This window comes from Lepidochelys kempii, chromosome 4, assembly GCF_965140285.1.
Source record: "Lepidochelys kempii isolate rLepKem1 chromosome 4, rLepKem1.hap1, whole genome shotgun sequence".
NCBI lineage: Eukaryota > Metazoa > Chordata > Testudines > Cheloniidae > Lepidochelys > Lepidochelys kempii.
Window position 1 is genome coordinate 94,859,532 of NC_136383.1, and position 26,267 is coordinate 94,885,798.

General features: G+C 40.2%; 1 protein-coding gene across 1 annotated transcript in view; it reads right to left on the reverse strand.

The window, feature by feature from the left end:
- GRXCR1 (glutaredoxin and cysteine rich domain containing 1) overlaps positions 1–26,267 on the reverse strand; it is a 61,273-nt gene that overhangs the window by 15,774 nt on the left and 19,232 nt on the right. Inside the window, exons 2-3 of the mRNA XM_073340109.1 lie at positions 25,046–25,058; positions 1,121–1,350 (exon numbers count right to left, since the gene is read on the reverse strand). Coding sequence (XP_073196210.1) covers positions 1,121–1,350; positions 25,046–25,058 — 243 coding nt within the window. The remainder of the gene's footprint in view (positions 1–1,120; positions 1,351–25,045; positions 25,059–26,267) is intronic.

The following is a 26,267-nucleotide window of genomic DNA, read 5'->3' on the forward strand; positions in this document are numbered from 1 at the left end:
ACTCATATTAGTGGGACAGTGGTTGTAAGGCCGTTCACCATTCATACCACCAAAGGAAAGCCATAGAATATTTTGTTGCAAAATACAAAAGTGTTTTAGAGTAGGGTAAATGCATCAATTCGCTGCAATGACATCGCTACTTAAAAAGAAAAGGAGTACTTGTGGCACCTTAGCGACTAACAAGTTTATTTGAGCATAAGCTTTCGTGAGCTACAGCTATGCTCAGATAAATTTATTAGTCTCTAAGGTACCACAAGTCCTCCTTTTCTTTTTGTGGATACAGACTTTAACACAGCTGCTACTCTGAAACTTGTCATCGCTACATAGTTTATAATAAAACAATTGGTATTTTCTTAAAGAACTACATACAAATGTCATCATCATCATAAGTAAATCTTCACAGAGTATGAAGCAAATAAAAATCTAATTCTTAAACCTGCCACCACATTAGAACTGGCCAAATGAAGGGGAGAAATATAATATTATAAAAAAATGTGAAATTGATTAAATGGATATAAAACTCAATTTCTTCAATCAGATCTCTAAGATGAATGAATAATGGAAGATAAAATTAATCAAATGTTTCATATGAAGATAAATTATTCGATAAGTTCTACTTTAACTTGCAAAATATCATTCAACCAGCCCCTTTGCATATTTTACATACATCCTTTTCTCCCCATCCCCCCTCCACAAAAAACCCCTGGGGCTTTACATCTGACTGGTCTCTGACAGTTCTGAATGCCCTTGGAAAAGGATAAATGAATGCTACAATTCCTTTTTTGTATCACCTACTTGCTGAAAATGCTGAGCTATTGAAGTAGAGTGAAAAATCAGAGGCTAAGCATAACTTGTTCACTTGTCTGTTACTTAAGCATGCCCCCCAACTTTTCCCTGTTTGTTTTATCCACCTGTTGCATCTTGTAGTAACTAGACTGTGGGCTCTTTGGGACAGGGACCATGTTTCGCTGTGTATGTGTACAGAGCCTAGCACAATAGGGCCCCAATCCTTGATTGCTCCTGTAATACAAACAATAAAAGAAAATAATTTCCCATTCTTATCGGTTAGCATCTACACACACACACTACAGAGTGAAATTTAAACTTGTGCAGAACTTACCCCAAGATATTGGCCATCAATAAAGACAACAGGTAGTGATGGGATTTCACACACCCTCCTGCATCTTTCTTCTAGTTCTTTTCCATAATCGCTGTTCAGAGCAATGTTTTTTTCTTCAAATTTCACTCTGTGATTTTGGAAGATCTTTCTTACTAGCTCGCATCTTTCAAACGTGGTTCTCACCACACGAAGGCTGGTAGTGTAAATTACGATGCGACCAAATTCTAGAACTGTAGACACCTGGAAAACGAAATGTTTTTATTGTTCACTCCAGTAAATAAAATGTTAGTAGTTACATTTATTTCATGGCTGTACCAGTACCTTTCAGTGATTATTCTGTTCTTTTGAAATATTATTTAAGCAGTAAGCACATCTTAACCTCTTTTCCAAAATTGTTGTTTTGTTTTTCTCTCCTCAAACATAAGTATGGAAGAGGATGAGGTGTGATCTTGGATTAAGCTGTCATAATTGCCATGCAGGGGCCCAATTAAGAGGACTTATGTTGGCTTTGCAAGCAGCTTTGAACAGTGATGAATCAGCCCCACTTGTTCCAGTCTCTAAAACAATGGTTCCCAAACTTGTTCCGCCGCTTGTTCAGGGAAAGCCGGGCTGGGCCGGTTTGTTTATCTGCCACATCCGCAGGTTCAGCCGATCGTGGCTCCCACTGGCTGCAGTTCGCTGCTCCAGGCCAATGGGAGCTGCTGGAAGCGGCGCGGGCCGAGTGACGTACTGGCCGCCGCTTCCAGCAGCCCCATTGGCCTGGAGCAGAGAACCACAGCCACTGGGAGCCACGACTGGCCAAATCTGCGGATGCGGCAGGTAAACAAACCGGCCCGGCCCGGCAGAGGCTTTCCTTGCACAAGCAGCTGAACAAGTTTGGGAACCACTGCTCTAAAAGCACAAATACACAGTTATCCAGCTGTGACCTTCATCTAGGTATGTGATTAATCCACTTTTTGGGGATTTGCCAGATCCTGTATCAAATACGGTTTTGTTTTTCCCCTATCAGTTGGGGACTAGGGACCCATATAGCCAATGATATCTTGATCTCACATTATAGTACAGGGGTAGTACATTATATCTTGATCTCACATAATAGCACAGGGGCAGTCAATAGGCAAATTGCAGACCAAATCTGGACTACCAGACGCTTTTGAACAGACCCCCAAATATTTTTATTTACTTGTTTTCATTTAGTATTATCATTATTTTCTCTGGAGTCTGGACTTCGACTATACCTTGACCAAGAAATGTAGACCTTGACAAAAAATAAATGATTACCCCTGCTAGAGCCCTTGCTATCATGATTCCTCATGAAAAGCCAATGCTACTGCTAGGAAAAAAGGATGCAAGAGAAAGGCAGACAATTTTGTCTGTCTAACTGAAAAGGACTGGCATCTCTTGAGAGGCAGCTCAGTACTTCCTGGTCTTTGCTGGGGATTCAACCAACAGTTTTCCCTTTTAAAATGGTAAATTTATAATAAGGGTCAGATCCAAAGCCTATTGTAGTCAATAGAGGTTGAAAGAGAGAGAGTGTGAGAGAGAGTCTCCCCTCTTTAAAAAAGTAGCTTGCATTATAATAATGTCAAAGAACCATTGTTGTAGATCAAAGAGATATTAAGTTCAGACAAAAACTGGATAAATAGTAGAACTCCTAGGTTATTAACTAAAGCAAAGTGAGCTTCCAAGCCTTTTGAGTTACCCATTGCAAGAGCCAACATGAGAGGGTTTCATTATTTTGGCAATGTTACAGAAATAAAGCCACAAGTTAGGAAACACTACAGAACAAAGACTTACATTATACTGCAGCAATTTGTAGAAAATGATTCTTGATGTGTGATTGTTCATTTTTGAATTGTGTAAACTAACTGCAGGGGTAAAATTGCAGTCAGACTAGGACAAACACCACTGGAAGTGACTGAAATGTCACTGGCAGCAAATTTATTTTACTTAGATTTTTAAAGGATTTAATTTGTAGTTAAGGAAAGTCCCCAAGAAGAACTTTCAGCTCTTCCAAATCACCAAAGGGATGCTTCAAAAATATGGAATTTACCAATTTCCTACCCACCATCCCAGGAAATCATCCCATAAAGGATCCAAAGGTTCTTTCTCGCTGGTTATACTTCTTGGCTCTTCTGTTTGTAGGAAAAGTTAGTGTAAAATTGACCCATTACTCATTGGTCTGTATTTTATCCCTAGAATCTACTATACATCTGCTGAGGCAATTAACTCTTCCTTAGCATTTTTCACAACTCCTGAATGAGAGGAATAGCTTATCCCTTATTAAACCATTCAATATTCTACAGTAATGGTGCAAAACATTGCAATAAGCCTCATCTGTCACCTTTGTCTTATAAATTATATTCTCCTCCTTTCTGGTTATTATACTATTCCTAGCATCTAAAATGCCCATCACTATAGTATCTCAGAACACAAAGTAATACTTTTTCAGCATTGTTCACACAAACATCTCAGATCTCTTTATGAACATTAATTTATTCTTGTAATGCCCATGTGTGGTAGTATGGTACCATTATTCCTATTTCACAAATGAGAAAATTGAGGCACAAAGTGATTAAGAAACTTTCCTAAAGTCACACAGGAAGGCTGGAGTACAACCAAGACGAGAATCGGTAATGTGGCTTAGTTGTATTCTTTAATCATAAGACTCTCTGTAGCTGGGTGGTTACCCGCTCCAGCCCTGGAAAGGGTTAAAGCCAGCCCTGGGAGAGGGCTGGGGCTGTGAGAAGCAGTTAGGCTGATGGGGAAGGCAGCCACAGCTGGGGCTACGCCCCAATCAGGTTGCAGCTGGCCCTACAAAAGGCCAGTGAGCCAGGTGTTTAAGATTCTTTCTCTAGCTTTTCTAAGGGAAGGACTTGCCTTTCTGGGAGCTGAACAGGGACCTGAGGTAGGGCAGTGCTGGGGGAAAGGCAAGAGGGACTGGGGAGCTCCAGCCTGACAACCCCCCAGACTGCAGGGCCCAAACCAGGTTCTGGGACTACAAAGGAGCAGCCTGGGGATAGGCAAAGGCAGCAGGTCCTACCCCATCTTGCCAATGATGAGTGGCCATTACAGGCTACAGTTGGTCCCAGTGAGTGTGGGTTAAATGATGACTGGCAGTAGGCACTGAGGCAAGGTGGCATTGGGGGGTTAGGGGTTCCCTGGGGAGGGGAGACCTGGAGACTGAGGGGATACTGCTGGGGCAGAGCCCCCGGCCAAAGGGGCACCAGGGTCCAGCAGCAGTGATGACACTGGCCTGCAGAGGGTGCTCCGGAGCTGGAAAACAAGCTAATTCCCAGACAGCCAGCAGGAGGTGCTACAGGGGTGAATCCTGCATAGTTACACTCTCTCAACAAAACTAAACTAAAGTGAAAGGAAAAAAATAATTGATAATATGGTTACAGATTTGTTATGGAACTAGGATTGCTGAGTAATGATCCACAATTAAACAAGATTCCTTACAGAGCAGAAGAGCTGATGCCAAAGTCCAAAAGATTTGCAAAAGTACTAAAAATAGAGAATTTTTAGCAAGCAAATGTATAACACGTTGCACAGTTTTGGGGGGGGGGACAGCTTCTTATGCACAGGACAAAAGAGTGGGGGAGTTGAGAAGTAAGCTATTTTTGAACTAATGGAAATGCTAACTCCAAATAATTTCTTTAACAATGCTAATTCACAATTCCAGAGGCAAAAATAACTTTCATGTATACCTGACTGGAAGTGAAAGAACTTTGGTTCTCACAAATGATGTTTTCCAACATTAAACGAATAAAGTCATGCTGGATCTTGGTAGCATTGTCATAATGAACAGGAGCCAGAATCATCCTCTCTAATAAACCTGGTCAACCACTTTCCAGTGGAATTGTTTTTCCATTGGAATTTTTTTTTTTTGAGCAGAATCAGAACATTCCCATGAACGTGTTGCTTCTATTGAAACTTTAGGGGGAAACCAACCAAGTAAACCAGCTTGTGCACCCACTTCTCTGGCTCTTTGGCAGCCTGCCTTTTGAGGGAGAGAGGAAGCCACAGCTTAGCATAGCCTGTTTTGTTCTGATTTGGAACGTTTTTTTTTTTTTTTAAATGCAACATTTTCTAGAAATACCACTTACCACACAGCTCTAATTTCTAGTACTAGTGGTTCCCAGTCACAGCAGATGGGATTGAAACAAAGGGTCATTATCTGAATTAGCATCAGCACTTGAGGTGTTCTAGCAGCATACAAATCAACAGACATGGGGAAAGTAGAGAGATGAAAGACTATTTGGAGTGATATCAAGCAGAGATTAGGCAGGTTTATGTGTCTGCATTTGCTTTTATGTTTCTTTTGCCTAATGGGGTAATGAAGAACACTTGTATGTGCTGCAAAGATGTACCAAGGGTGCAAGATAAATAGGAACTCAGGACATATTAGATTTCTTCAAATGGCTTTCCAAACTAGAGGCTGACTGTGCTTGGCATTGGAACATTAAGCTTTTCCTCTTTGCACTATACTGTTGCCTACTGTGGCTGCACTTGATCATTCAAAATCCTACATGTAAATATACAGAAAATGTGAAAGTGAAATTCTCTTTTCTCTGATTAGTACTAATTCCTATTTTGTTACCCAGTTTGAAGGATAGTAACCCACGATATGTACTATAGAATATAAACCTTTGCAGTAAATCGGCAGAGTTCTATTCTGAACCAATATCCCTGTAGCTTTGCTTTGCTGAGCTGTAAATGTAGGTTCTTATCTGTTAGTCTCACATGGCAGCAGAATTGTAATAAACTAAATGGCAGCAAAAAATAAATTAATGGAAAAGCAGTTCAGAAAATGAACTTTCACCGTTTACTGTAATGAACCTTAGATCATTAAATATATGAATGCATTTCGTGTTTTGAGTTGGAATAAAACAGAGGGCATAGGTGACTAGTAACTGCTGATCGTAAAGAGGCACAATTTAAAGGTTATGATGGTATTGCATTGCTCCATACGTGGTGCTTGCAGCACAGCCCAAATTTAGCCCTAACAGACCTTACAAGGACACTGTGAAACTGACTATACACAAAGTGCCATCAATACATAAAATAAACTGAAAAAAAGGAGAGGAGACACTTTCCTCCCTCTTTCTCGCCCCCCCCCCCTTCCCACACACCCTAAACTCTTTTGGTTTTCGTAATCTTACTTGTTAGCTTGTCACTATAGTAGGTACAAAGTTTTCAGACAGACGTGATTTTTTTTTTTCAAGTTGACATTGTGCCTTTAGCCGTGATCCTACATTTCTGCTCACCTGGAGAGGAATGCAGGACTCCTAGACTCATAGGGAATTCCAGACAGACTGTCACAGGCCTGGTGTAAAGTAGGACTTGGATGGTGGCCATCTTAATAAAAAGTATAAGCACTTTTTTGCAATCCTGCTTTCAGGAAATATTACTCTACAGCTAACCTTACATCTTTCATATAGACTGGAAACTTGACAAATCATTATCAATCAAGCAGTTTGTACTGCAGAAAGACCCCAGGAGAAAGTATGTTTCCAGAATCGCTGCAAGTGGTCTAGTCCATATTGCAAGCAGGAGACACAAGTAATTTATTCCTATCTCTCCCTATATGGGAAATTGTGTTTGCCCTCAGATATAGAAACACCTAAAAAGAGCATCTGATGGAAAAATGTCTGCAAAGATACTCCCTGCTGTGAGGAGGAGGAGGAATTTGTATGGTTTATTTTTAAGTTGGAACAATTACCACATATTTGTACCCCTATAACAGATGCTTTGACAAGAGCAAAATAAAGCTGACAGGCTGTCATAAACATATAGATAAGGGTAGCATAAAATCCCTCCTTTACCTGTAAGGGGTTAAGAAACTCAAATAACCTGGTTGGCACCTGACCAAAAGGACCAATAAGGGAAGAAGATCCTTTCAAATCTGCGGGGGGGAGGCTTTGTTTTGTGCTCTTTGTTGTTCTCTCTTGGACAGAGAGGGACCAGGGTAGGAAAAACCATCTCCTAAAACCCTACCTGAAATAAGCATCCAAGATTTAAAAAAATTGTAAGTAATAGCAAGTAAATGTGTTAGCTTATCTTTTATTTTAGCTTGTGAATTTTCCCTATGCTAAGAAGGAGGTTTATTCCTTGTGTTTTTTGGGTTTTTTTTTTTTTTGTAACTTTAAAGTTTTGCCTAGAGGGGAATCCTCTGTGTGGTAAATCTTATTACCCTGTAAAACTACCTTCCATCCTGATTTTACAAAGGTGCTTCTTTTACTTTATAATAAAGTTCTGTTTAGAATCTGATTGGTTTTTAGTGTCCGGCTTGTGCTCAGCTTGTTTACCTATTTGGTTGGTATGTGATTCTCAAAACTCCCCAGGAAAGGGGGTGAAGGGGCTTGGGGGGGATATTTTGGGGAAACAGGAACTCCAAGTGGTCCCTTTCCTAAATCTTTGCCTAGCTCACTTGGTGGTGGCAGCAGTACCATCCAAGGACAAGGAAGGATTTGTGCCTGGGGGAAGTTTTTAACCTAAGCTGGTGGAAATAAGTTTAGGGGGTCTTTCATGTGGGTCCCCACATCAATACCCCAGAGTTCAGATTGGGGATGGAACCCTGACACAGGCATTCATGGACCACCCAGGACTTGAAAATTATTCTTTAGAGCTCTTAAGATCTAACAAGATACTGGGAGGTTCTACTGAGCTCGGGCCTGAAGGAACTCTCCTGTTCAGTCTATCCTCCTGTTGACTGAAAGGGATATTCCTAGATGCACAAGAGAACTCGAGTGCACAGAAGTGTTCTGTGTAGCATAAAGAAGCTCAATGGCTCGGTCATACACAGAACACAAGAGTGCATCAAACCATAGTTAAACATTATAGACCTCTATTTCTTCTTGAGGACCCATACCTTAAAAGGCTCAAAGTGAGCAACACACTTGAACTATATATAAAGATGTAGCGTCCTGTTAACCATGAATATCCCGTTATCTCCTGAGTTCTTGACTTGTAATAAAAGGAATATTTCATTTGCAGAAAAAGTAAAAAATAAACTGAATGATGAGGCAGCTGGTAACATACAATTAAATGCAGCACTGTAGTGCACTATTAGAAATCCACAAAATAAATGCATATTTACCCATCTTTTCTGACCCTGCCTCTAGCATTCAGTAGTATAAACAGTGCAACTCAAGATTTATTGTGAAGATGGCAGTTTAACAAGATGGACAACAGATGCTGCTTAGTTTTCTAAAAATTTATTTATTTTTTTTATTTTGCTTTCTTTTTAATATGCAAGTTGGTTAGAGAATGCATATTGCATAGGGTTAATTTAATGGATATTTTAAATATATATAAACTGAACACCCTCACTTTTAAATCTAGATGGACCCCCAAAATTGGTCATATTTGTTTCTAATAACAGGAATACAGAAATAAGGGAATTGCCAAATTCCCAGACTGGATCAGACCAGCGGTCAATCTAGTACAGTATTCTGTCATCAACAGTGACTAGTACCAGATGCTTCAGAATAAGGTTCAAGAAAGCCTGGAGAAGATATTGTGTAATGTGCCCCAGGGAAAGTTTACTCCTATTCCCCAATAGTAGAGGTTATTTTATGCCCTACAGCATGTTAAGGGTTTATATCCCTTCCAAAAGTGGAAGACAGCACTGTCTTCTTCATGGCTTTTGCTAAAGATTTTACTCTTCCATTAAGTGCAGAATTGGGTCCTCAGATTGAAACCATATTGTACAAACACTGCAAATAGTACTCACACAAGTAATCAACGTACCAACATTAGCTGTATTCCACATCAATACTCTAATTGATTTAGCATTGCCAGTGTAGACTAGCACTCATTCCTGAAGCATTTCCCATAGTCTGACTTGATTCTGCCTTGCAAAACTCCACACACTCATGGTAAATTTTTTTTAGGGGGGAAACAAGCAAGTAAAATATTGCTTTCATTAAAATATTGTCAGTTCAGATTAGTAGAATTTGCGCATCCATTAGTAAATTTTCATAATTTTGCAAGTAACTCAAATGCAAAATTTATTCATAGTCAAGGAAGATGAGTAACTTGCACCAAGTTATTTTGATATCGCTTACATGTCAGTTATCAGTTCCATACCCTTGCATGACAATTGCTCTTAAATGTTCTACAAGTGTTGGCTGCAGATTTTTCTTAAATGCTCAAAGAGCAATAATTGTTGCCTCAAGGAAGACAATAACCTCCAGACACACAGATGAAGACTCTTTTTTTCCCCTTTAAATATGTGCCCCAGTTAGGCTCTGAAATACATGACCCAATTTTTCAAAAATGAAATTGATGGGTGCTTTGAAAACCTGGGCCACTTAGGAACCTCTGTAAGGATTTAGGGCTCTGATCCTGTTCCAACTGAGATCAATGGCAATGGTATCCTGGAGTTCAGTGATGCAAGATAATGCCCTTTGTGCCTAATTTAAGCACCCATTCTTTGAGGTCTCATCCCTAATATTTTAATAAATACTTTGTCCTTCTATAGCACGTTCTTCCAAAGTTTCACAGACAAGTTCATCATCACATGCCCTTCTTAGCTAAGAATTATCCCCATTTTACAGAGAGGGAAACTAAGGCAGAGAGAAATTAAGCGACTTGCATAAAGGAAGTCTGTGGCAAAATAATAATATTTAGGTCTTATAAAGAGAAGCCAAAACCACAAGACCATCCTGCCCCTCCTTTGAATTTCATATCAACACACAACAAACATTTGGAGGATGCACTGGAGTTTTAAGTGCTCACCAGCTACTAGTAGGCTGGCCCAGATCATAGGAGAAGTTTGGTTTCCTTTCATGAAAAATGGTCTGATTCTGCACGTATTCAGCATTTGGAACTCAGGCAGGGTCTTTAAAGAAAAATACCTGTTTCCTACCCTTATGGCTTTAAAGGAATCCTGTGCATTGCTAAAAGAACATCAGGGATTTCTGTCTATCTTATTCTGTGGCCGGAGGAACCCAGGCCAAGAAACCTCTCTCCCACATAAATCCCCCATGGGTTTTGCCTCACCCTGCCACTCCCCCATCCAGGGAGCATCCAGGCCAGTCACATGGCTCCTTCCTTGCGCACCCCCTGCCCCCACCAGATTCCCAGCCCTGGCCTATGCTGCCTCCCCGTCCCCCCCATGATTTTCCCCCAGCGGCCCCCCGTTCCTCCCTGCTTCCCTTCCTCCCTCCCCTGAGCCCTACTATTTTTCCCGTGACCGCAAAAAAGAAGCCCCCCTTCTTACTCACTGGCAGCGGCAGGCAGAATGACTCCAGCGAGCTCAAGCAGGCAGGCATGTACCTGAGCACAGCTGGTGGGTGGGACAAGACAGGGACAGCTTCCCACCAGCCCCCTCTGGAATGTGCCCTCCCCCGTGTCTGGGGAGGGTCATGTGACCATTCATGCCCCTCCCTAGCGTCACCCCTGAAATAGGGTGTTAATTTCATTCATGGGTCAATAAACATGAAAAAGCTGCTGTTCAGCCCAGGGTGGACTGATGATGTAACAAATTACAAAGGTTCAGCTGCAATGGTTTATGCTGTCCAGTGAACATCCTTTTGAAAAACTTTTATGCGGAAACTTGAAGCAAAGAGCAGTTGATTTTGGTTTGCGATATCATTACCAACTCAAACGTTGGATCCGGTTCACCAAGGCTCCTGAACTTGGGTCACGTTTCAGGTGAACCTGCACTGAATTCCAGGGACGGCACCTGCATGGAACAAGTGTCAGGGCGGGATTTACAGAGTCAGAAAAAAACAAGCTTCCTTTTATAACAAGTCTATATACTATTTACAGCTATTAAGTTAACAGTGCAATGCTTCCATTTGCCAAGGAAAGGTCCATATGGGGTAGCTGCTCCAGGGCCTCAAACTTTACAGCCTTCATTTCCCTTGGGGACTTCAAGGCATCAGCAACATAACTCCAGGGAACAAGCCCCAGTAGCCTATCCTAGTGGATGAGCACAAAGGAGCAGGGATCAGTATCTGCCATTTTCTCTGTCAGGAGAGAAAAATGAAACATCAGACTGGACTGACCCTTTGCATTGTGAGGTGCATGAAGATCAATCAGGCCCTTTGCAGATGTGATTGACTTCACTGAGATTTGGGTCAAGCCTTTGGCAAGGGAGGAGCACATGCACCATCTTCCCTGATCTGCCATTGTTGGAAGTAGATGCATCTTATGAGCTACGTACTCTTGTAACATAGATATTTGCTTACTGCTGCTCTGTGTGGGCAAAATTCAGAGGAGATACAAATGCTGGTCTACGTACTTTACATGTCAATACATCCTCCTGATGGTTGCTATCCCTGTATTACAGCCTTGTTTTTTGGCCCCCCTCAGTGTGAAAGTGACATCAGCTCACATTCACACCTCCATATAATTATACCACCAATTGGTTCACTTCTGAATTTAGCCCTGTGTCTTTCAATGTACTTATCTTTTTCACAGTCCTGTGTGTTGCAAATAGTATATGCAATGAAACTTGGCTTTATATTTTGTGCTTGAGCGAAGGCACAATATCTTATCTGCTGCATTTGATGGTCTGGAACAATACTTTGAATCACTAATGCTGAAATGTTAACATCAACCTGTAGTAAATATGAGATTTCTTAAGGTTCTTAGTATGTTAGTATATATCATTTAAATAATTTCATTCAAGCAGTAGCAAAATGCATCACTAATGCATACAAATGACTGACACTTCCTTCTCAATCTAAGAATATCATCTTGCCACATCTTGAAATGTTCTACTGAAATATGTACCCCTTGGCCTTGTAATAAGATCATATCAGGTTGGAACAGGTATCTACTATCCACTGATTCTTCTGAAGAAGAAAGTCACAGTACACAGCAAGATCTGTTCCAATGGGGTTTTATTTGGTGAATAAGCACTTGCAGCTGATAGTGAATGTTGCACTGAAAAAAAATTTGGCCAACATTTTCATTCACGAGTCTTAAATGAGGCTTTAGTCCACCTGTTGGGATATTTTGTGGCCTCAGCTGGTAAAATTCTCTGGAGAAGAAGGCTGTAGGCTTAAGACTACACAGACTTGGGATTCTACCCATTGCTGACAAAATAATGAAATACTGGTTGTGCTGTACCATTAAAGATGCTATCCATGTGATACATTAAACCCACATCCCTTCTGTCTGTCATTGGGGGCTGTCCATTTGAAAGTTAAAGATATAATGGCATCTTTAATATAGAATAAAATAACTGGTTTCCTGACCATCATTCCTTCTCTCTCAATAAACAGTTCCTAACCTTCAGTGCTCTGAGAGAGAAGGAATTGCACACAGTGATAGATAGAAAGATAGATAGATACTGAAACTTCCTTGTCAAGATCATACTTAGTCATCTCTCATTATCTGTGATGTACTTCAGTACAAAATCACTTTCCATTTCATTTAGCCATTTTCAAAACCATGCGAAGAACAGTATTAATTCTAATTCCATTACATGTTAATAGGATTTGTCTTCCTCCCATGTACATCATTTCAAAAACATAACCCATTTTTCTTATACTATACCTATATATCTCTTTTAGGTACTATGATAGATATAGTGAGGTTCTCTAGCATCTGAGCACCTCACAATCTTCAGTGTATTTACCCTCGTGACACAGCTGTGATGTAGGGAAGTACTCCTTATCCCCATTCTATGGGTGAGAAACTGAGTCATAGAGATGCTAAGTGAAATGCAGGAAATCTGTGGCCCAGCAGGGACTTGAATGTTGATCTTCCAAGTCCTAGGCTAGTGCTCTAGCCACTAGATCATCCTGCCTCTCTAGAGCCTCCTCCTACAGCTGTTGGGAATATAGCCCATTTTCTTGCAATTTCCTATTTTATGTGACCTGGTAGCTGGATAGGCAATGCTGAGAATGGTATATTAAGGGCAGACTGCAAGGAATAGGACAGAGAAATCCCAAAATGGTTTATTCTATAATTAGGTTCACCAAGCCAGTAACCAAACAATTTCTGTAATACCACGCTGACTACTAAGAAGCCAAATACAGTCCCCTTTAAGCAACCCAGACTTTGCCCCTCTCTGGGCTGCCAAGTCTAATTTAATGAGAGGTTATTGAAAACCTGATTTTCCATATGTGAGGTTCGCCAGTCCCAAAAGACTGGACTCTAATCACCAGGTCAATATGAGTCTCAGATCTTACCCAATAATCACGCAGATGGTCCTTTAATAACTAAAAGACTAAAGGTTTAATAATAAAAAAAGAGTTGCTGTGGTTAAAAGATCAATATACAAACAGATATGCATAAAGTCCTTAGGTCAGTGTCATAGCAGAGAAGGTGACTCTGCTGATTTGTAAAAGTCTTTCTTATCAGTTGATTCCAGTTTATAGTCCAGGGAGCAGTCCAGCTGTAGAGTCTGCTCAGGTTCTTCCAGGAGAATTCCAGAGTAATCCAGGGTAAACCTGGAGACCTCAGACTTTAAGGCTTAGACCTTCCCTGTTAAAGTTTAAGCAGATCTGAGATAAAAAGGATCAGGCCTGGGACTTTTCTTTATAGTCCTCTAGAAAGCTGATTAGCCTCTTGACAGCAATTGTCACAGTAGGACCTTCCCAGGTGAAGAATAGGCAGTGCAGATTGTTGTTTTGAAACTAATCTTCTATTTCCTTTGCATACACAGGTAAACTAGTTGCATTCATTAATACAAGGCAATTAGCCAGTCAAACAATCAATACAGTTCATTATATCATAGGTTTCAGAGTGGTAGCTGTGTTGGTCTGTATCAGCAAAAACAACAAGGAGTCCTTGTGGCACCTTGGAGACTAACAAATGTATTTGGGCATAAACTTTCGTGGGCTAAATCCCACTTCATTAGATTTATGGAGTGGAACATACAGTAGGGAGGTATAAATACACAGCATATGAAAAGGTGGGAATTATCTATAGCATATAGTTATCTATAGCATAGATAATTAAACTGAAGACCATGCAAATAATATTATGAGTTCCTACAGTATCTTGCATCTTTGCTCTTAAGGTTAACTGAACCATCCACATGCATACTGTAAGGCCATAAAGACATGAAAGGGAATTAGCATCCACAAACTAATCTGGTTACATTGTTAAACTTTTAACAAGACATACATAAACACAGTCAAATACACTTAGCCTCTGTTGATTCTCTAACTATACAGGTAAGCATGTTAAAGATTCTTGTTTACTTAACATGGCTTTGATAACTATCTACAAGAAATAGCCCTGTTTACCTTTCCGTACCCTTTGGATATGCCCTTAAGGGTTGCTTCCTTAGTGTTATAATCTTTATAAGGTTTGTCCCCTCACAATTACTCATAGCCAGTGGTATAGTTCAGAAAAATAGTTGCTGTACTCCTTCAGTGCAGATTGGCATACAATACCTCCTTGCCAGGAAGCAGGGTATCAATAATAAAACATGTTTATAAAACGTATGATATGGAGGGTTGTAATCCATTTTTATATTTAAGACAATGTATGTCTTTTAGGGATATCATAAAGGAAATTGCTGTAATAATAGTGTAAAAAGTAAATTGTATGTATATTATACCTTTGTCTTAAAGAATCCCAAACCATTTTAGGAATTTAATGTCGTTTTCTGATGGAATTATGACTAAGAACGTTGAAGTTGTGTGACTAAGCACTCAAAAGACAATAGATTAAGTTAAGGCTGGAGGGTCTGCCTCTCCTCTAACCCCATCTGTGTCTGCATTATGATTAGAAATGGGTAAAACTTTTTGACAAAACATTTTTTGGTGAATTTTTCATTTTTGGAAAAAGAAACCAAGACAATTCTGAAAAAACTACATGTTTCATTTTGACATTTTTGAAACAAAACATTTTGTTCAATTTGAAACAACTAACTTTATTTTTTTTAAATCAAAAACATTAAATGCTCCAAATCAAAATGAAACAATATTTTTTCTTTTCAGTTTGCCAAAAATTTTCTAACTTTTTTTTTAAATTGCCGACAAACTCAAACCAATTATTTCCCCACCTCTTACTATGATCCCATGTGATTTCTCAAATAGTACAATGTAATATCATACTGGTTTTTTGGCAAGCTTAAATTTACCAACACATCTTGTAGATCAGAGTACATGCTAACAAAAAGATGTGCTTTCAAGTAAGAAAAAATACTTGAAACACCAATGCAAGGGACTAGAGCATGGCCCTTCACTTTCCTGTCATCTATAGGATGGAGTTGTCACAGTTTCATGGCAACAGTACCTGTATTTCCCCTCCGTGCTCCACCAATGGCACCCACTTTAGGCCTCTAACTCCCAGCAGTCACCTCTCCTAGGCAGACACCTGCATGCACTATTCCTGACCAGGGATTTAAAAGCTGCCCAGCTCCTTGCCTTACACTGTGATATCCTCAGCAAACCAGACTGACTGAAAAGGGCAATGCCTGGGCTTGCTTTCTCTCCAAGGGCTATGAACAGTGTATTGCCAGTTACAAGTTACCACACAGCTCATTCTGAGCAAGCATGTTTATTTTAAAGTAAAAGCATTACAGAGGAAACATATTAAAAGAACCTACATGCATACTAAAATGCTTACCTGAGGTCACCCCCCAACTCCAGCTGAGGGCTCTGGTTGATTTTAGCACTTCAAAAGCTACAGCTGGGTTTTCCCCAAGTTTACAGGTTCATCTGTCTTAAATCCAGGATCAAGGCTGGGCAGATCAGTTGCTCTTCTATACAGCTCAGGCCTTTGATCTTGGCCTTCTGTAACAAGTAACCGGCAAACAATGTCCCTCTCTTTAGGGAGTAGCTTCAAAATGCTGGGGGGTTGCATAACTGGAATTGAGGAATTTGCATTAACTTCTCCCTAGGAAATTCACTTTACACTTATTATCCCAAAAGTCCATACTTGTCTGGCACATTTTCAATATAGTCTTTTGAACTCCCAGGTGTGACATCTGTCACATCTCCCCCATATAGAGGTCACATACAATCCTAACCCACAATAATCCATAAATTTAATGCCATAAAGTCTTTCAAAGATATTGCAGGAAATTGTCATATCTACCACAAGAGTAGCACTTCACCTATCACTAGGCTGGAGCACTTCAAGTTCAAAGACTGCAATTGTGCCTGGCTCCTCATGCTCTCATTCCTCCGCACCATGCACATCGCCACAGGAACAGGTCACCCATTGTCCCTCAGAGATTTACCAATGGCCACAAAATGAGCTAATATCAGAGCATGGACTAGCACTCTGGAATTCATAGCTTCCTGCTCCTGGGTCATTAGATTCTGCTGCCCCTGACTTCATAAACTCATACACAAATTTACCACTACTGGTATGCAACCAGCTCTAGGGAGGAATACAGTTCCTGTTTAACAATGCACAACAATGTTTAAGGACATTAAACAAAGGAAAAACACCATATCCAATTAAAACTACAAGGAGGATGTAAAGCAGGCAAAATGCATTTACCCAGCTTGGAATTTGTCCAGGACATCATTTGTAATGATCATATTACAAACAATTACTAACAGTATCTTTCCACACCTGGCTGGACTTATGAAAAGTAGTCCACTCCCTGAAAGCACCATCAGTATTTTCTTTTTAATGTAGCACATTACTGTGTGCTTCATGATTTATTCCTTTCTACATATTCTGATAACGGAGGGATATCACTTCTGGCTTTTTACAGCTTCTGGGACCTCTGTAAACCAAGAACCATAGGTGCACCAGCGTGGGTTTCTGTAATCTATTCCTTAACCTTCCAGGAACAAGGCCATGGCTTTTGACATACTTCTCATCTCCCCATCCCTGGGTACACTCTCCTGGAAATGGAAATCTGGTATATAAGAAAGGAAAGCCACTGACTGGTTCTCCCCTGCAACAGCCTGGAAACAAATTTTTGTAAAGCCAATTTATAAGTATTGCTCTCCATTAAAACACAATAAAAAGAGAACATCTAGTAAGGACAGAATGAGGCGAAACAAGAATTATTGAAAATAAATTTAAAAAAATTCTGTTCTCAGCAGCTCACATGATGCACTTCAAGAGGTTATTCCACTACAGCATCTAGCAATCTAATCTAATGTATCATGCTATCCTCTGATCTGAAGTATACCATGTGCTCTCCTTATTCAGTAGCACAGGCCTCAAGCTAAACAAGTTGCAGCTAGATTGTTTTGTAAAACCGCTGAAGTCTCCATTAGCTAGCCTGACGTTTAGGGCTCAGATTAAGATGTGTATTTGTAACTCAGCTGTTTGCTAGCTGAGTGCTTTTCTCCTCCACATTTACAGTCTTCATCATAATAAGGAAATCTCACCCTTCACTTCATCTCCAAAGGAAACATACTGACCTAACACAAGCCGTGGTATTTCTAAACTGAAAGCAGTCTAGCCTGTTTTCTGAAGCACAATAGTATCTTTGATGGATGGTAAAATATAAGCATTGTAAAGACCTCAGAGGCCCAATTCAGGCTTCAGTGGATTACTGCCTCTTTACACCAGCTCCCAGTATGGCCCATTGCACTTATTTCTGGAAGGAAATGACTGGAGTAAGGTGTAACAATGATCAAATTATTGTTATGAAAACAACAGACTTTAGTGAAATCACAAAAATGCAGCTAATTCAGCTGCTCAATCTTATTTTCAATACAGAGCTCTCATATACAATTTTCTTAATGAGCTAGGAAAAATCTTCAGATATTAAATTCCTCTTCATGTCCTGTTTATATTCACAGATAGCTGGAAATGTAGTCAGCATCTCTATATTAAAGTAATTTCCTAAAATGCTACTCAGAATTATATTTCACTCACTAACATAATGCCAATTGACAAAAATGCCTTTACAACTAAAATGTAGTCAAAAGGCTGTCTCACGTAAATCCAAAAATAGAATCATCTGCTTAACATTCTACTTCTTAGTTGATTGATTATAGTAGTACATGTGTTCTCATTATTTAAAACACTTCACTACTGCACAGATCTGAAATGAAATTTGTTAGCCTCCCCACCCTTGTCATAAAGCTTTTAAAGACAGAGAAACAGAATAAGACCGCACAAGGAAAATAGCATTACAATGTTAAAGCCAAGCTGTCAAGGTTCCTCCCCCACTCTGAACTCTAGGGTACAGATGTGGGGACCTACATGAAAAACCTCCTAAGCTTATCTTTACCAGCTTAGGTCAAAACTTCCCCAAGGTACAAAATATTCCACCCTTTGTCCTTGGATTGGCAGCTACCACCACCAAACTAATACTGGTTACTAGGGAAGAGCTGTTTGGACGCGTCTTTCCCCCCAAAATACTTCCCAAAACCTTGCACCCTACTTCCTGGACAAGGTTTGGTAAAAAGCCTCACCAATTTGCCTAGGTGACTACAGACCCAGACCCTTGGATCTTAAGAACACTGAACAATCCTCCCAACACTTGCACCCCCCCTTTCCTGGGAAATGTTGGATAAAAAGCCTCACCAATTTGCATAGGTGACCACAGACCCAAACCCTGGGATCTGAGAACAATGAAAAAGCATTCAGTTTTCTTACAAGAAGACTTTTAATAAAAATAGAAGTAAATAGAAATAAAGAAATCCCCCCTGTAAAATCAGGATGGTAGATACCTTACAGGGTAATTAGATTCAAAAACATAGAGAACCCCTCTAGGCAAAACCTTAAGTTACAAAAAAGATACACAGACAGAAATAGTTATTCTATTCAGCACAGTTCTTTTCTCAGCCATTTAAAGAAATCATAATCTAACACGTACCTAGCTAGATTACTTACTAAAAGTTCTGGGCTATCCCCAGCCAAGACAGAATATAGACAGACACACAGACCCTTTGTTTCTCTCCCTCCTCCCAGCTTTTGAAAGTATCTTGTCTCCTCATTGGTCATTTTGGTCAGGTGGCAGCGAGGTTACCTTTAGCTTCTTAACCCTTTACAGGTGAGAGGAGCTTTCCCCTGGCCAGGAGGGATTTCAAAGGGGTTTACCCTTCCCTTTATATTTATGACACAAGCTAATGATCACACTAACAGCTTTTTCACAGTTGATCTCTATAGCCTTGGGAAAATAGACGGATTTGAATCTCCCGCTCCCAATACAAAGAAAATCTGTATAGCTGCAACTACATTGCCAAAATTCAGACACACAATTCACCACCAGTACAATTCCACCAGTGGTAATGGCAGTGGAACCTGGGTCCATAGGAATTTCATCACCCACCAGCGAAATGTTGCCAGCACTGAAATGTATTGTGGTTACTGTTGAAAAGCTCACAGCGAGACTGCATCACAGCTTAGGGCAGGAGGTGAAGAATAATTTTATTCAACTGCAACTACAGGGCAAATTTTAAGTAAGCAGACTGGAATTACTCAAACTGAATTTTAAACAAAATATATGACAACCCTTCTTTTGCAGAATGTACATTGGGAGCTTACACAACCACAAGCAGTTAGGACCTACTTTTAATATTACTACAGGTACATATTATCCCTCTCATCTTAATCGGATTCCTTAATGATGCAAAGTGTGGATCCAGATCCAAACTTCTCCCAGGCTTACTATAATTTCTCCCAGGCTTACTATAATTTCGTTTGGTGACCCCTAGTTCTTGTGTTATGAGAAGGAGTAAACAACACTTATTTACTTTCTGCACACCAGTCATGATTTTATAGACTTCAATCATATCCCCCCCTTAGTCATCTCATTTCCAAGTTGAAAAGTCCCAGTCTTATTATTCTCTCCTCATATGGAGGCTGTTCCATACCCATAACCATTTTTGTTGCCCTTTTCTGAACCTTTCCCAATTCCAATATCTTTTTTGAGAGGGGGCAACCACATCTGAATGCAGTACTCAAGATGTGGGTGCACCAAGGATTTATATAGAGGCAATATATTTTCTGTTTTATTGTCTATCCCTTTTGTTAATGATTCCCAATGTTCTGGTCGCCTTTTTGACTGTCGCTGCACATTGAGTGGATGTTTTCACAGAACTATCCACAATGACTCCAAGATCTGTTTCTTGAATGGTAACAGCTAATTTATACCCCATCATTTTATATGTATAGTTTGGATTATGTTTTCAAATGTGCATTACTTGGCAGATAAATTCAATGTTGATAAATGCAATTTTGTTGCCCAGTCACCTAGTTCTCTGAGATCCTTTTGTAGCTCTTTGCAGTCTGCTTGGGACTTAAATATCTTGAATAGTTTTGTATCATCGGCAACATTTTGTCACCTTACTGTTTACCCCTTTTTCCAGATCATTTATGAATAGGTTGAATAGGACTGGGCCCAGTACAGACCCCTAGGGGATACCACTATTTACCTCTCTCCATTCTGAAAACTGACCATTTATTCCTACTCTGTTTCCTATCTTTTAACCAGTTACCACTCCATAAGAGGACCTTTCCTCTTATCCCATGACAGCTTACTTTGCTTAAGGGCCTTTGGTAAGGGACATTGTCAAAGGCTTTCTGAAAATCTAAATACACAATAGCCACTGGATCTTCCTTGTCCACATGCTTGTTGACCCCCTCAAAGAATCCTAGTACATTGGTGAGGCGTGGTTTCCCTTTACAAAAAACATGTTGACTTTCCCCAACAAATTATGTTCATCTACATCTCTAATTTTGTTCTTTACTATAGTTTCAACCAGTTTGCCCGGTACTGAAGTCAGGCTTACCGGCCTGTAATTTCCAGGGTCAACTCTGGAGCCCTTTTAAAAAATTGGCATCACATTAGCTATCCTCTAGTCATTTGGAACAGAAGCTGATTTAAATGATAGGTTACAAACTACAGTTAGTAGTTCTGCAATTTCACATTTGAGTTCCTTCAGAACTCTTGGGTGAATACCGTCAGGTCCTGGTGACTTATTACTGTTCAGTTTATCAATTGTTCCAAAACCACCTCCTAATGACACCTCAATCTGGGACAGTTCCTCAGATTTGTCACCTAAAAAGAATGCAGCTGAGGATGTGAGGGAGAATCCCAAACCCGAGACATTCTTTTTAGGTGACAAATCTGAGGAACTGTCCCAGATTGAGGTGTCATTAGGAGGTGGTTTTGGAACAATTGATAAACTAAACAGTAATAAGTCACCAGGACCTGACGGTATTCACCCAAGAGTTCTGAAGGAAAAGTGACACATTTTGGTTTTCTTACTATGTTTTTTTTAATTTTGGATATACTGTACATTTAATCTGTACACAGATTGAGACCCTCTCATTACTCAATGGCGGGCACTCTAGTTCAGTAAGAAGTGGCAATGACAGGATCAGACATACTCCAGTCTAGTCTTCTTTGGCTAACAGTTGGTTGGCTAAAAATGCCAGATTTTACAAGAAAGGGAAGGGAGGGCAAAACCAGAGATGACTGTGTATTTATGTAGGCAAAATCAGGGATACAAAGACCCTGCCGTGACTCTATATAGGAAGAACAATGTCTGGCTTGTTTTCTTTCCATGGTGTAATAGCATGACGCGAAGTTCATAAACACAGTTATTTAGAAATGGCTCTTGAGTCAGTTTACAAGGAAGTCTAAACAGCAGAAGCCTTTTTTCCTGCATAATGAAGACAGCTGTTCATGGGAAAATCCTACTGAATCTAATCAAAAAGCTAGATTCATATGCCACATTTAATGTTAACAGTATAAACATCTATCTTGTACTTTGTATATCATCATCAGATCTGAGTACCTGTCCTAAAAATTAGCTTTGTATGGCATTTGAGTCTTCCAGCTTTCCCCAGTATGCCTACTCTGTTATGCTCCTGCTTTATGCATCAGTGTGGCATCCTGTAACCATAAGTTTAATATATGGCTATAGAAACCATATTTAGTGTGTGTACTGAAGTTGCTAAGGCCCCGGGTAGCAAATTAATTCTAACATTGTTTAATTACCTGCTGTGTAATAAATGGCTTCTCTGCTGAACAGTTTGCATCCTATTATAGAGATAAACAGGTTCTCTTTGCTTGAGTTAAATCACTGGATCCCGTGTTCACTATAAATTGAAGTCTTTTCCCTTTTCTCATCCAAAATGGTGCTACAGGGTTATAGCAGATAGAATCTGCCTGGTTCTCTCCTTGGTTCTTTGACTGCTGATAACAAATCATTCATGCAAGCAGAAGTTTTTAAAATGAGCCATGTACCAATCCTCTATTACTAGTGATTCATATGAGGAGGTAGAGACTCAGAAAATGAAAAGGGGAAAACTCTAAGTATCCAAGAATCTAAGAAAACTCAGTATCCTTCAGTCCAAGGGCTGAAGTCCTACTTTGGAGAACTGTACAGGAATCCCATCAGGATAGTCCCAATTGATCACAGGAAGGGACAGAAGGAAAACCCACCTTGGGATAGGGCTAGGAAATAAACACCTTTAAGAAAACAGTAATCCAAAGAATGAACAAAATGCCAATGCCAGGTAAAGACAGGGATCACTACCAAAGAGTTCAACGAACAACCTACCAATCCTCTATTCCAGTGATACACAGACTGAGGCTCGCGAGCTGCAAGTGGCTCTTTAATAGTCTCCTGCAGCTCTTTGCGGCACATGACATTAAAACACTGGGTGATTTAATTATTAACCAATCTAAGCTATTAACCCATCTGGATGCTTTTACTATGTTAGTAACCAATTGTAGTGGATATAATAATACTTGGTCAGCCATTTTGCTGTGAGAATTATTTATATATATAAATATATATGTAATTTAATATTTCCTGTTATACTGTTTAAATGAGTATATAATTTAGAAAATGAAACAATGAATTCACACTACTGTGGCTCTTTTGGGTAATGTTGATCACTAATTTGGCTCCTGAACCACTGAGGTCTGAGTATCGCTGCTCTATTCCATTCCCAAGCTTACTATTCCCCTCAAGAGAGGTTGGAATTTCTCTCCTGCTCACCAGGCTCTCTAACATCTTGTGGGCTCAGGGAAACCAACCAGTCTTCCCACATATTGAGCAGAGAACAGTCTGCTTTTTAAGCTTCCCTTCCCCTCAGTGAAGATCTACTGCTCATCCTCTCTCTTCCAGGCCAACTTCAATTCTTAGGTCTCTAGTCTCTAGTTTTGTCCGAGAGACATCCTTCCGTTGTCAGGGCAGCCAGTTCACAGAAGGCTGCGACCTCTCTCATCTCCTTTTTCCCTCCTGATTGTTCTATCTATCCGGAAGGCTTTCCCTCCTGACTTGACATATCCAGCAGCTGTTGAGGGACAGAGTGATTTTCAGCCCATCTATAGCCCAGATTAACTTCTTTCTTCTTGTGCCAGCCCAGTCATATAGTAAATATCTCAGTAACCAGGTCCACATATATTACAATTGAGCACTGGAATAGACTACCTAGGGAGGTTGTGGAATCTCCATCATTGAAGATTTTTAAGAGCAGGTTAGACAAACACCTGCCAGGAATGGTCTAGATAATACTTAGTCCTGCCATGCATGCAGGGGACTGGACTAGTTGACCTCTTGAGGTCCCTTCCAGTCCTACGATTCATCAGTTATTACATAGCTGCTCCAGATCCATCACATCAGCTGCCACTCAGCCACTTAGCTGCCCTCTTGATCACCCTCCCAAACCCAAATGTCCCCAGCTTCTCTCCCAAGCTTTCCCATGTACCCCTTTGGACACCTCCACAAAGCTAGCTACCCCCTCCAGCTTTCCCCAGCCCCCAGTCACCCCTTGGACACCATCACAAACCCAGCTCTTCCCCCAGGTTATCCAACTATCTCCTGGAAACCCCCATAATCCCAACTGTTCCTAGCTTCTCCCTTCCCACCCCAACCTCTACCCCCAGCCCCCTCCAACCACTGAGTTTGCTCCCATCTTTCTCTCCTGGATACACCTGCAAACCCAGCCTCTCTTAGCTACGTTACAGCTTCCCTCAGCTCCCAGTTACCTCCACAAAACAACTTCCCTTAGGTGCCACCCAGCTTCCCCAACCATCTCCACCCTCACAACCGCTACCACAGCTCCCCACCATCTTTATCTTCCACCCAAACACCCCACAAACCCAGCTGCCCTGACTTTGAATGTACCCACATACACTCCAGACACCCTTCAGTACACACCCACTTGCCACCGCTGTCAGATTTGGTACAGCTCTGTGTTCTACCCCCACCACTGTTTGGTGCAAGGTATATTGCTGTTAACCTGTAGTTTATGATCATATGTAAATTTGCAAACATACAAACTATTTAAAGAATATGTATTTTTATACATAATTTGCATAAATCTTGGCAGCTATGAAACGTCCTGAACTGCAAAGGCTCTAATGGACCTCCCCCTGCTTCCCTAACCCCTGCATGCAGAATATTACTTCTGGCAGGAATAACTTCTGTTGTGTGTGGACTACACAGAACTGCTAATGGCCAAGATATGTGTGCATACAAACACTGTTTTAGCCGCATAACAGCATGCCCATTTTGGAGTCCTTTGAGTTTAGTTCCTGATTGTGGCTTAAGTTCTTAGGGTATTTTAAATGTGCCTTGACCCCCGCTGAATGTTAAGCATATCCTAGAACAGACAATGTTCTATGCTTCTGTAAACGATCCTTGGAGGTTTTGATGTTCACATTTCATACATGAGAAGGAACGGGGGAAGAGGTTGAGTTCCTACCTTTGCAGCTGTCATTGTTTAACTGGAGACAGTTTTCTGAAGCTGATGTTAGCCAGACAGCAGCATAACAGCTTAGATAGTGAAAGATGCTATAAATGCAATATTAATTTTTGCAATAGCAAGATAGACATTTTAGAATGTATGGAAAGTTATGGAGTAAAGCAAAAAGTGTAGAGAGGCCACTGCAGAACTCATAATTTTTCATTCCTTCAAATTTTCCCTGTCTCTGATCACTAACACACAGCCTGAACTTAGTGAGCTAGCAAAGTGTTAACATCTTTACATCTCCAAAGTACTTAACAAACATTAACATTAGTTAATCTAAGAGCAGAGAAAAAAATTCCACTGAATGTCAACTTAAGGAAGGTTGCTCTCAGGACATTAAAAATGCATGCCATGGTGTGCATAGCATTTGCTTGTCTAAACTTATGTCTACAAACAGTGAAATATGAAGGGTTTAAACAATGGATCACATATGTGGCAATTAATTAGGATGTTAATATTAATTATAACTAGAGGTTACCTTCATGGCAGAAAATTGCACCTAGATAATGTAATTTAAATTCCTACTACTTAAGGTTAATGTGTTACCAACTGATGTCAAAGTCTGTGTGTAGGGGTGTGGGAGAAAATGTTGGCTAACTATTTCATTACTGTTTATGAGTTTTTCTTATTCCTCTGCATTTTCTGATTCTGATCAGGATGAGAAGCAAAAGTGCTGGAAATCACAAACGACAGCTGGCACTTAAAAGATTTTCCAACACAGTTTGGAAACTAAAGGGATATATAGAGTTTAGATAGGTATCCAGACTTTTGCTTATCCAAATATTCAGAGAATTGCCTGTCACTATTTAATCCTGAGTGATTAAACATTATAACAGGTTATTTTGTCATCTCTTTTTTTTTTTTTTGAGATCTTCCTTTTCTAAAATTATGCACGGGTAAAATTTCTCAAACTTGCTTAGTTGTCCAGCATGAGAACATTTTAACCTGCTATTCACTCAGGTTATAATTCTAATACTTGGCACGAACATCATACCACTTTCCCTCAGAACTTTAAAGCACTTTTTAAACATTAATAGATTAAGCCTTAACCGTCCCCCTCTGGTACAGCACCCAAGTCTCCTGATTCCTTGTCCTCTGCTTTAGCAATAAGACTATATTTCTGCTCATTTATTTGTCCCACTTTACAGCACAGATTAAGCTTGCGTATCATAGAGCAGGAGGGAACCTTGTGATGCTTGTGTCTTCCTCCAGCATATGCTGTATCACACAGTGGAACATTTCACGCTGCAAAGAAGCATCGTTGTACTGTTCAGGAGCACAGGTAGTGAATGGCAGTCCTGAAAAATACTATACCTATTTTTCCCCATTTCTTTTCAGCTTGTCGGTGTTTTTGAAAAAAACACCCGTGTGTTCTCAGGCAACCAGCTGAAGTTAGAAAAGGGCACTGTTTCTTCTTCCTATTTTATGGCATGGTTTTCTGCCTTGCAAAAGAAACCACTCTCTCCCTTCTGTCTTCTTCTAGCCTCTTATTCTTTCCCCTTCTAAGAGAGAGAGATAGATCTCCCTTATACCT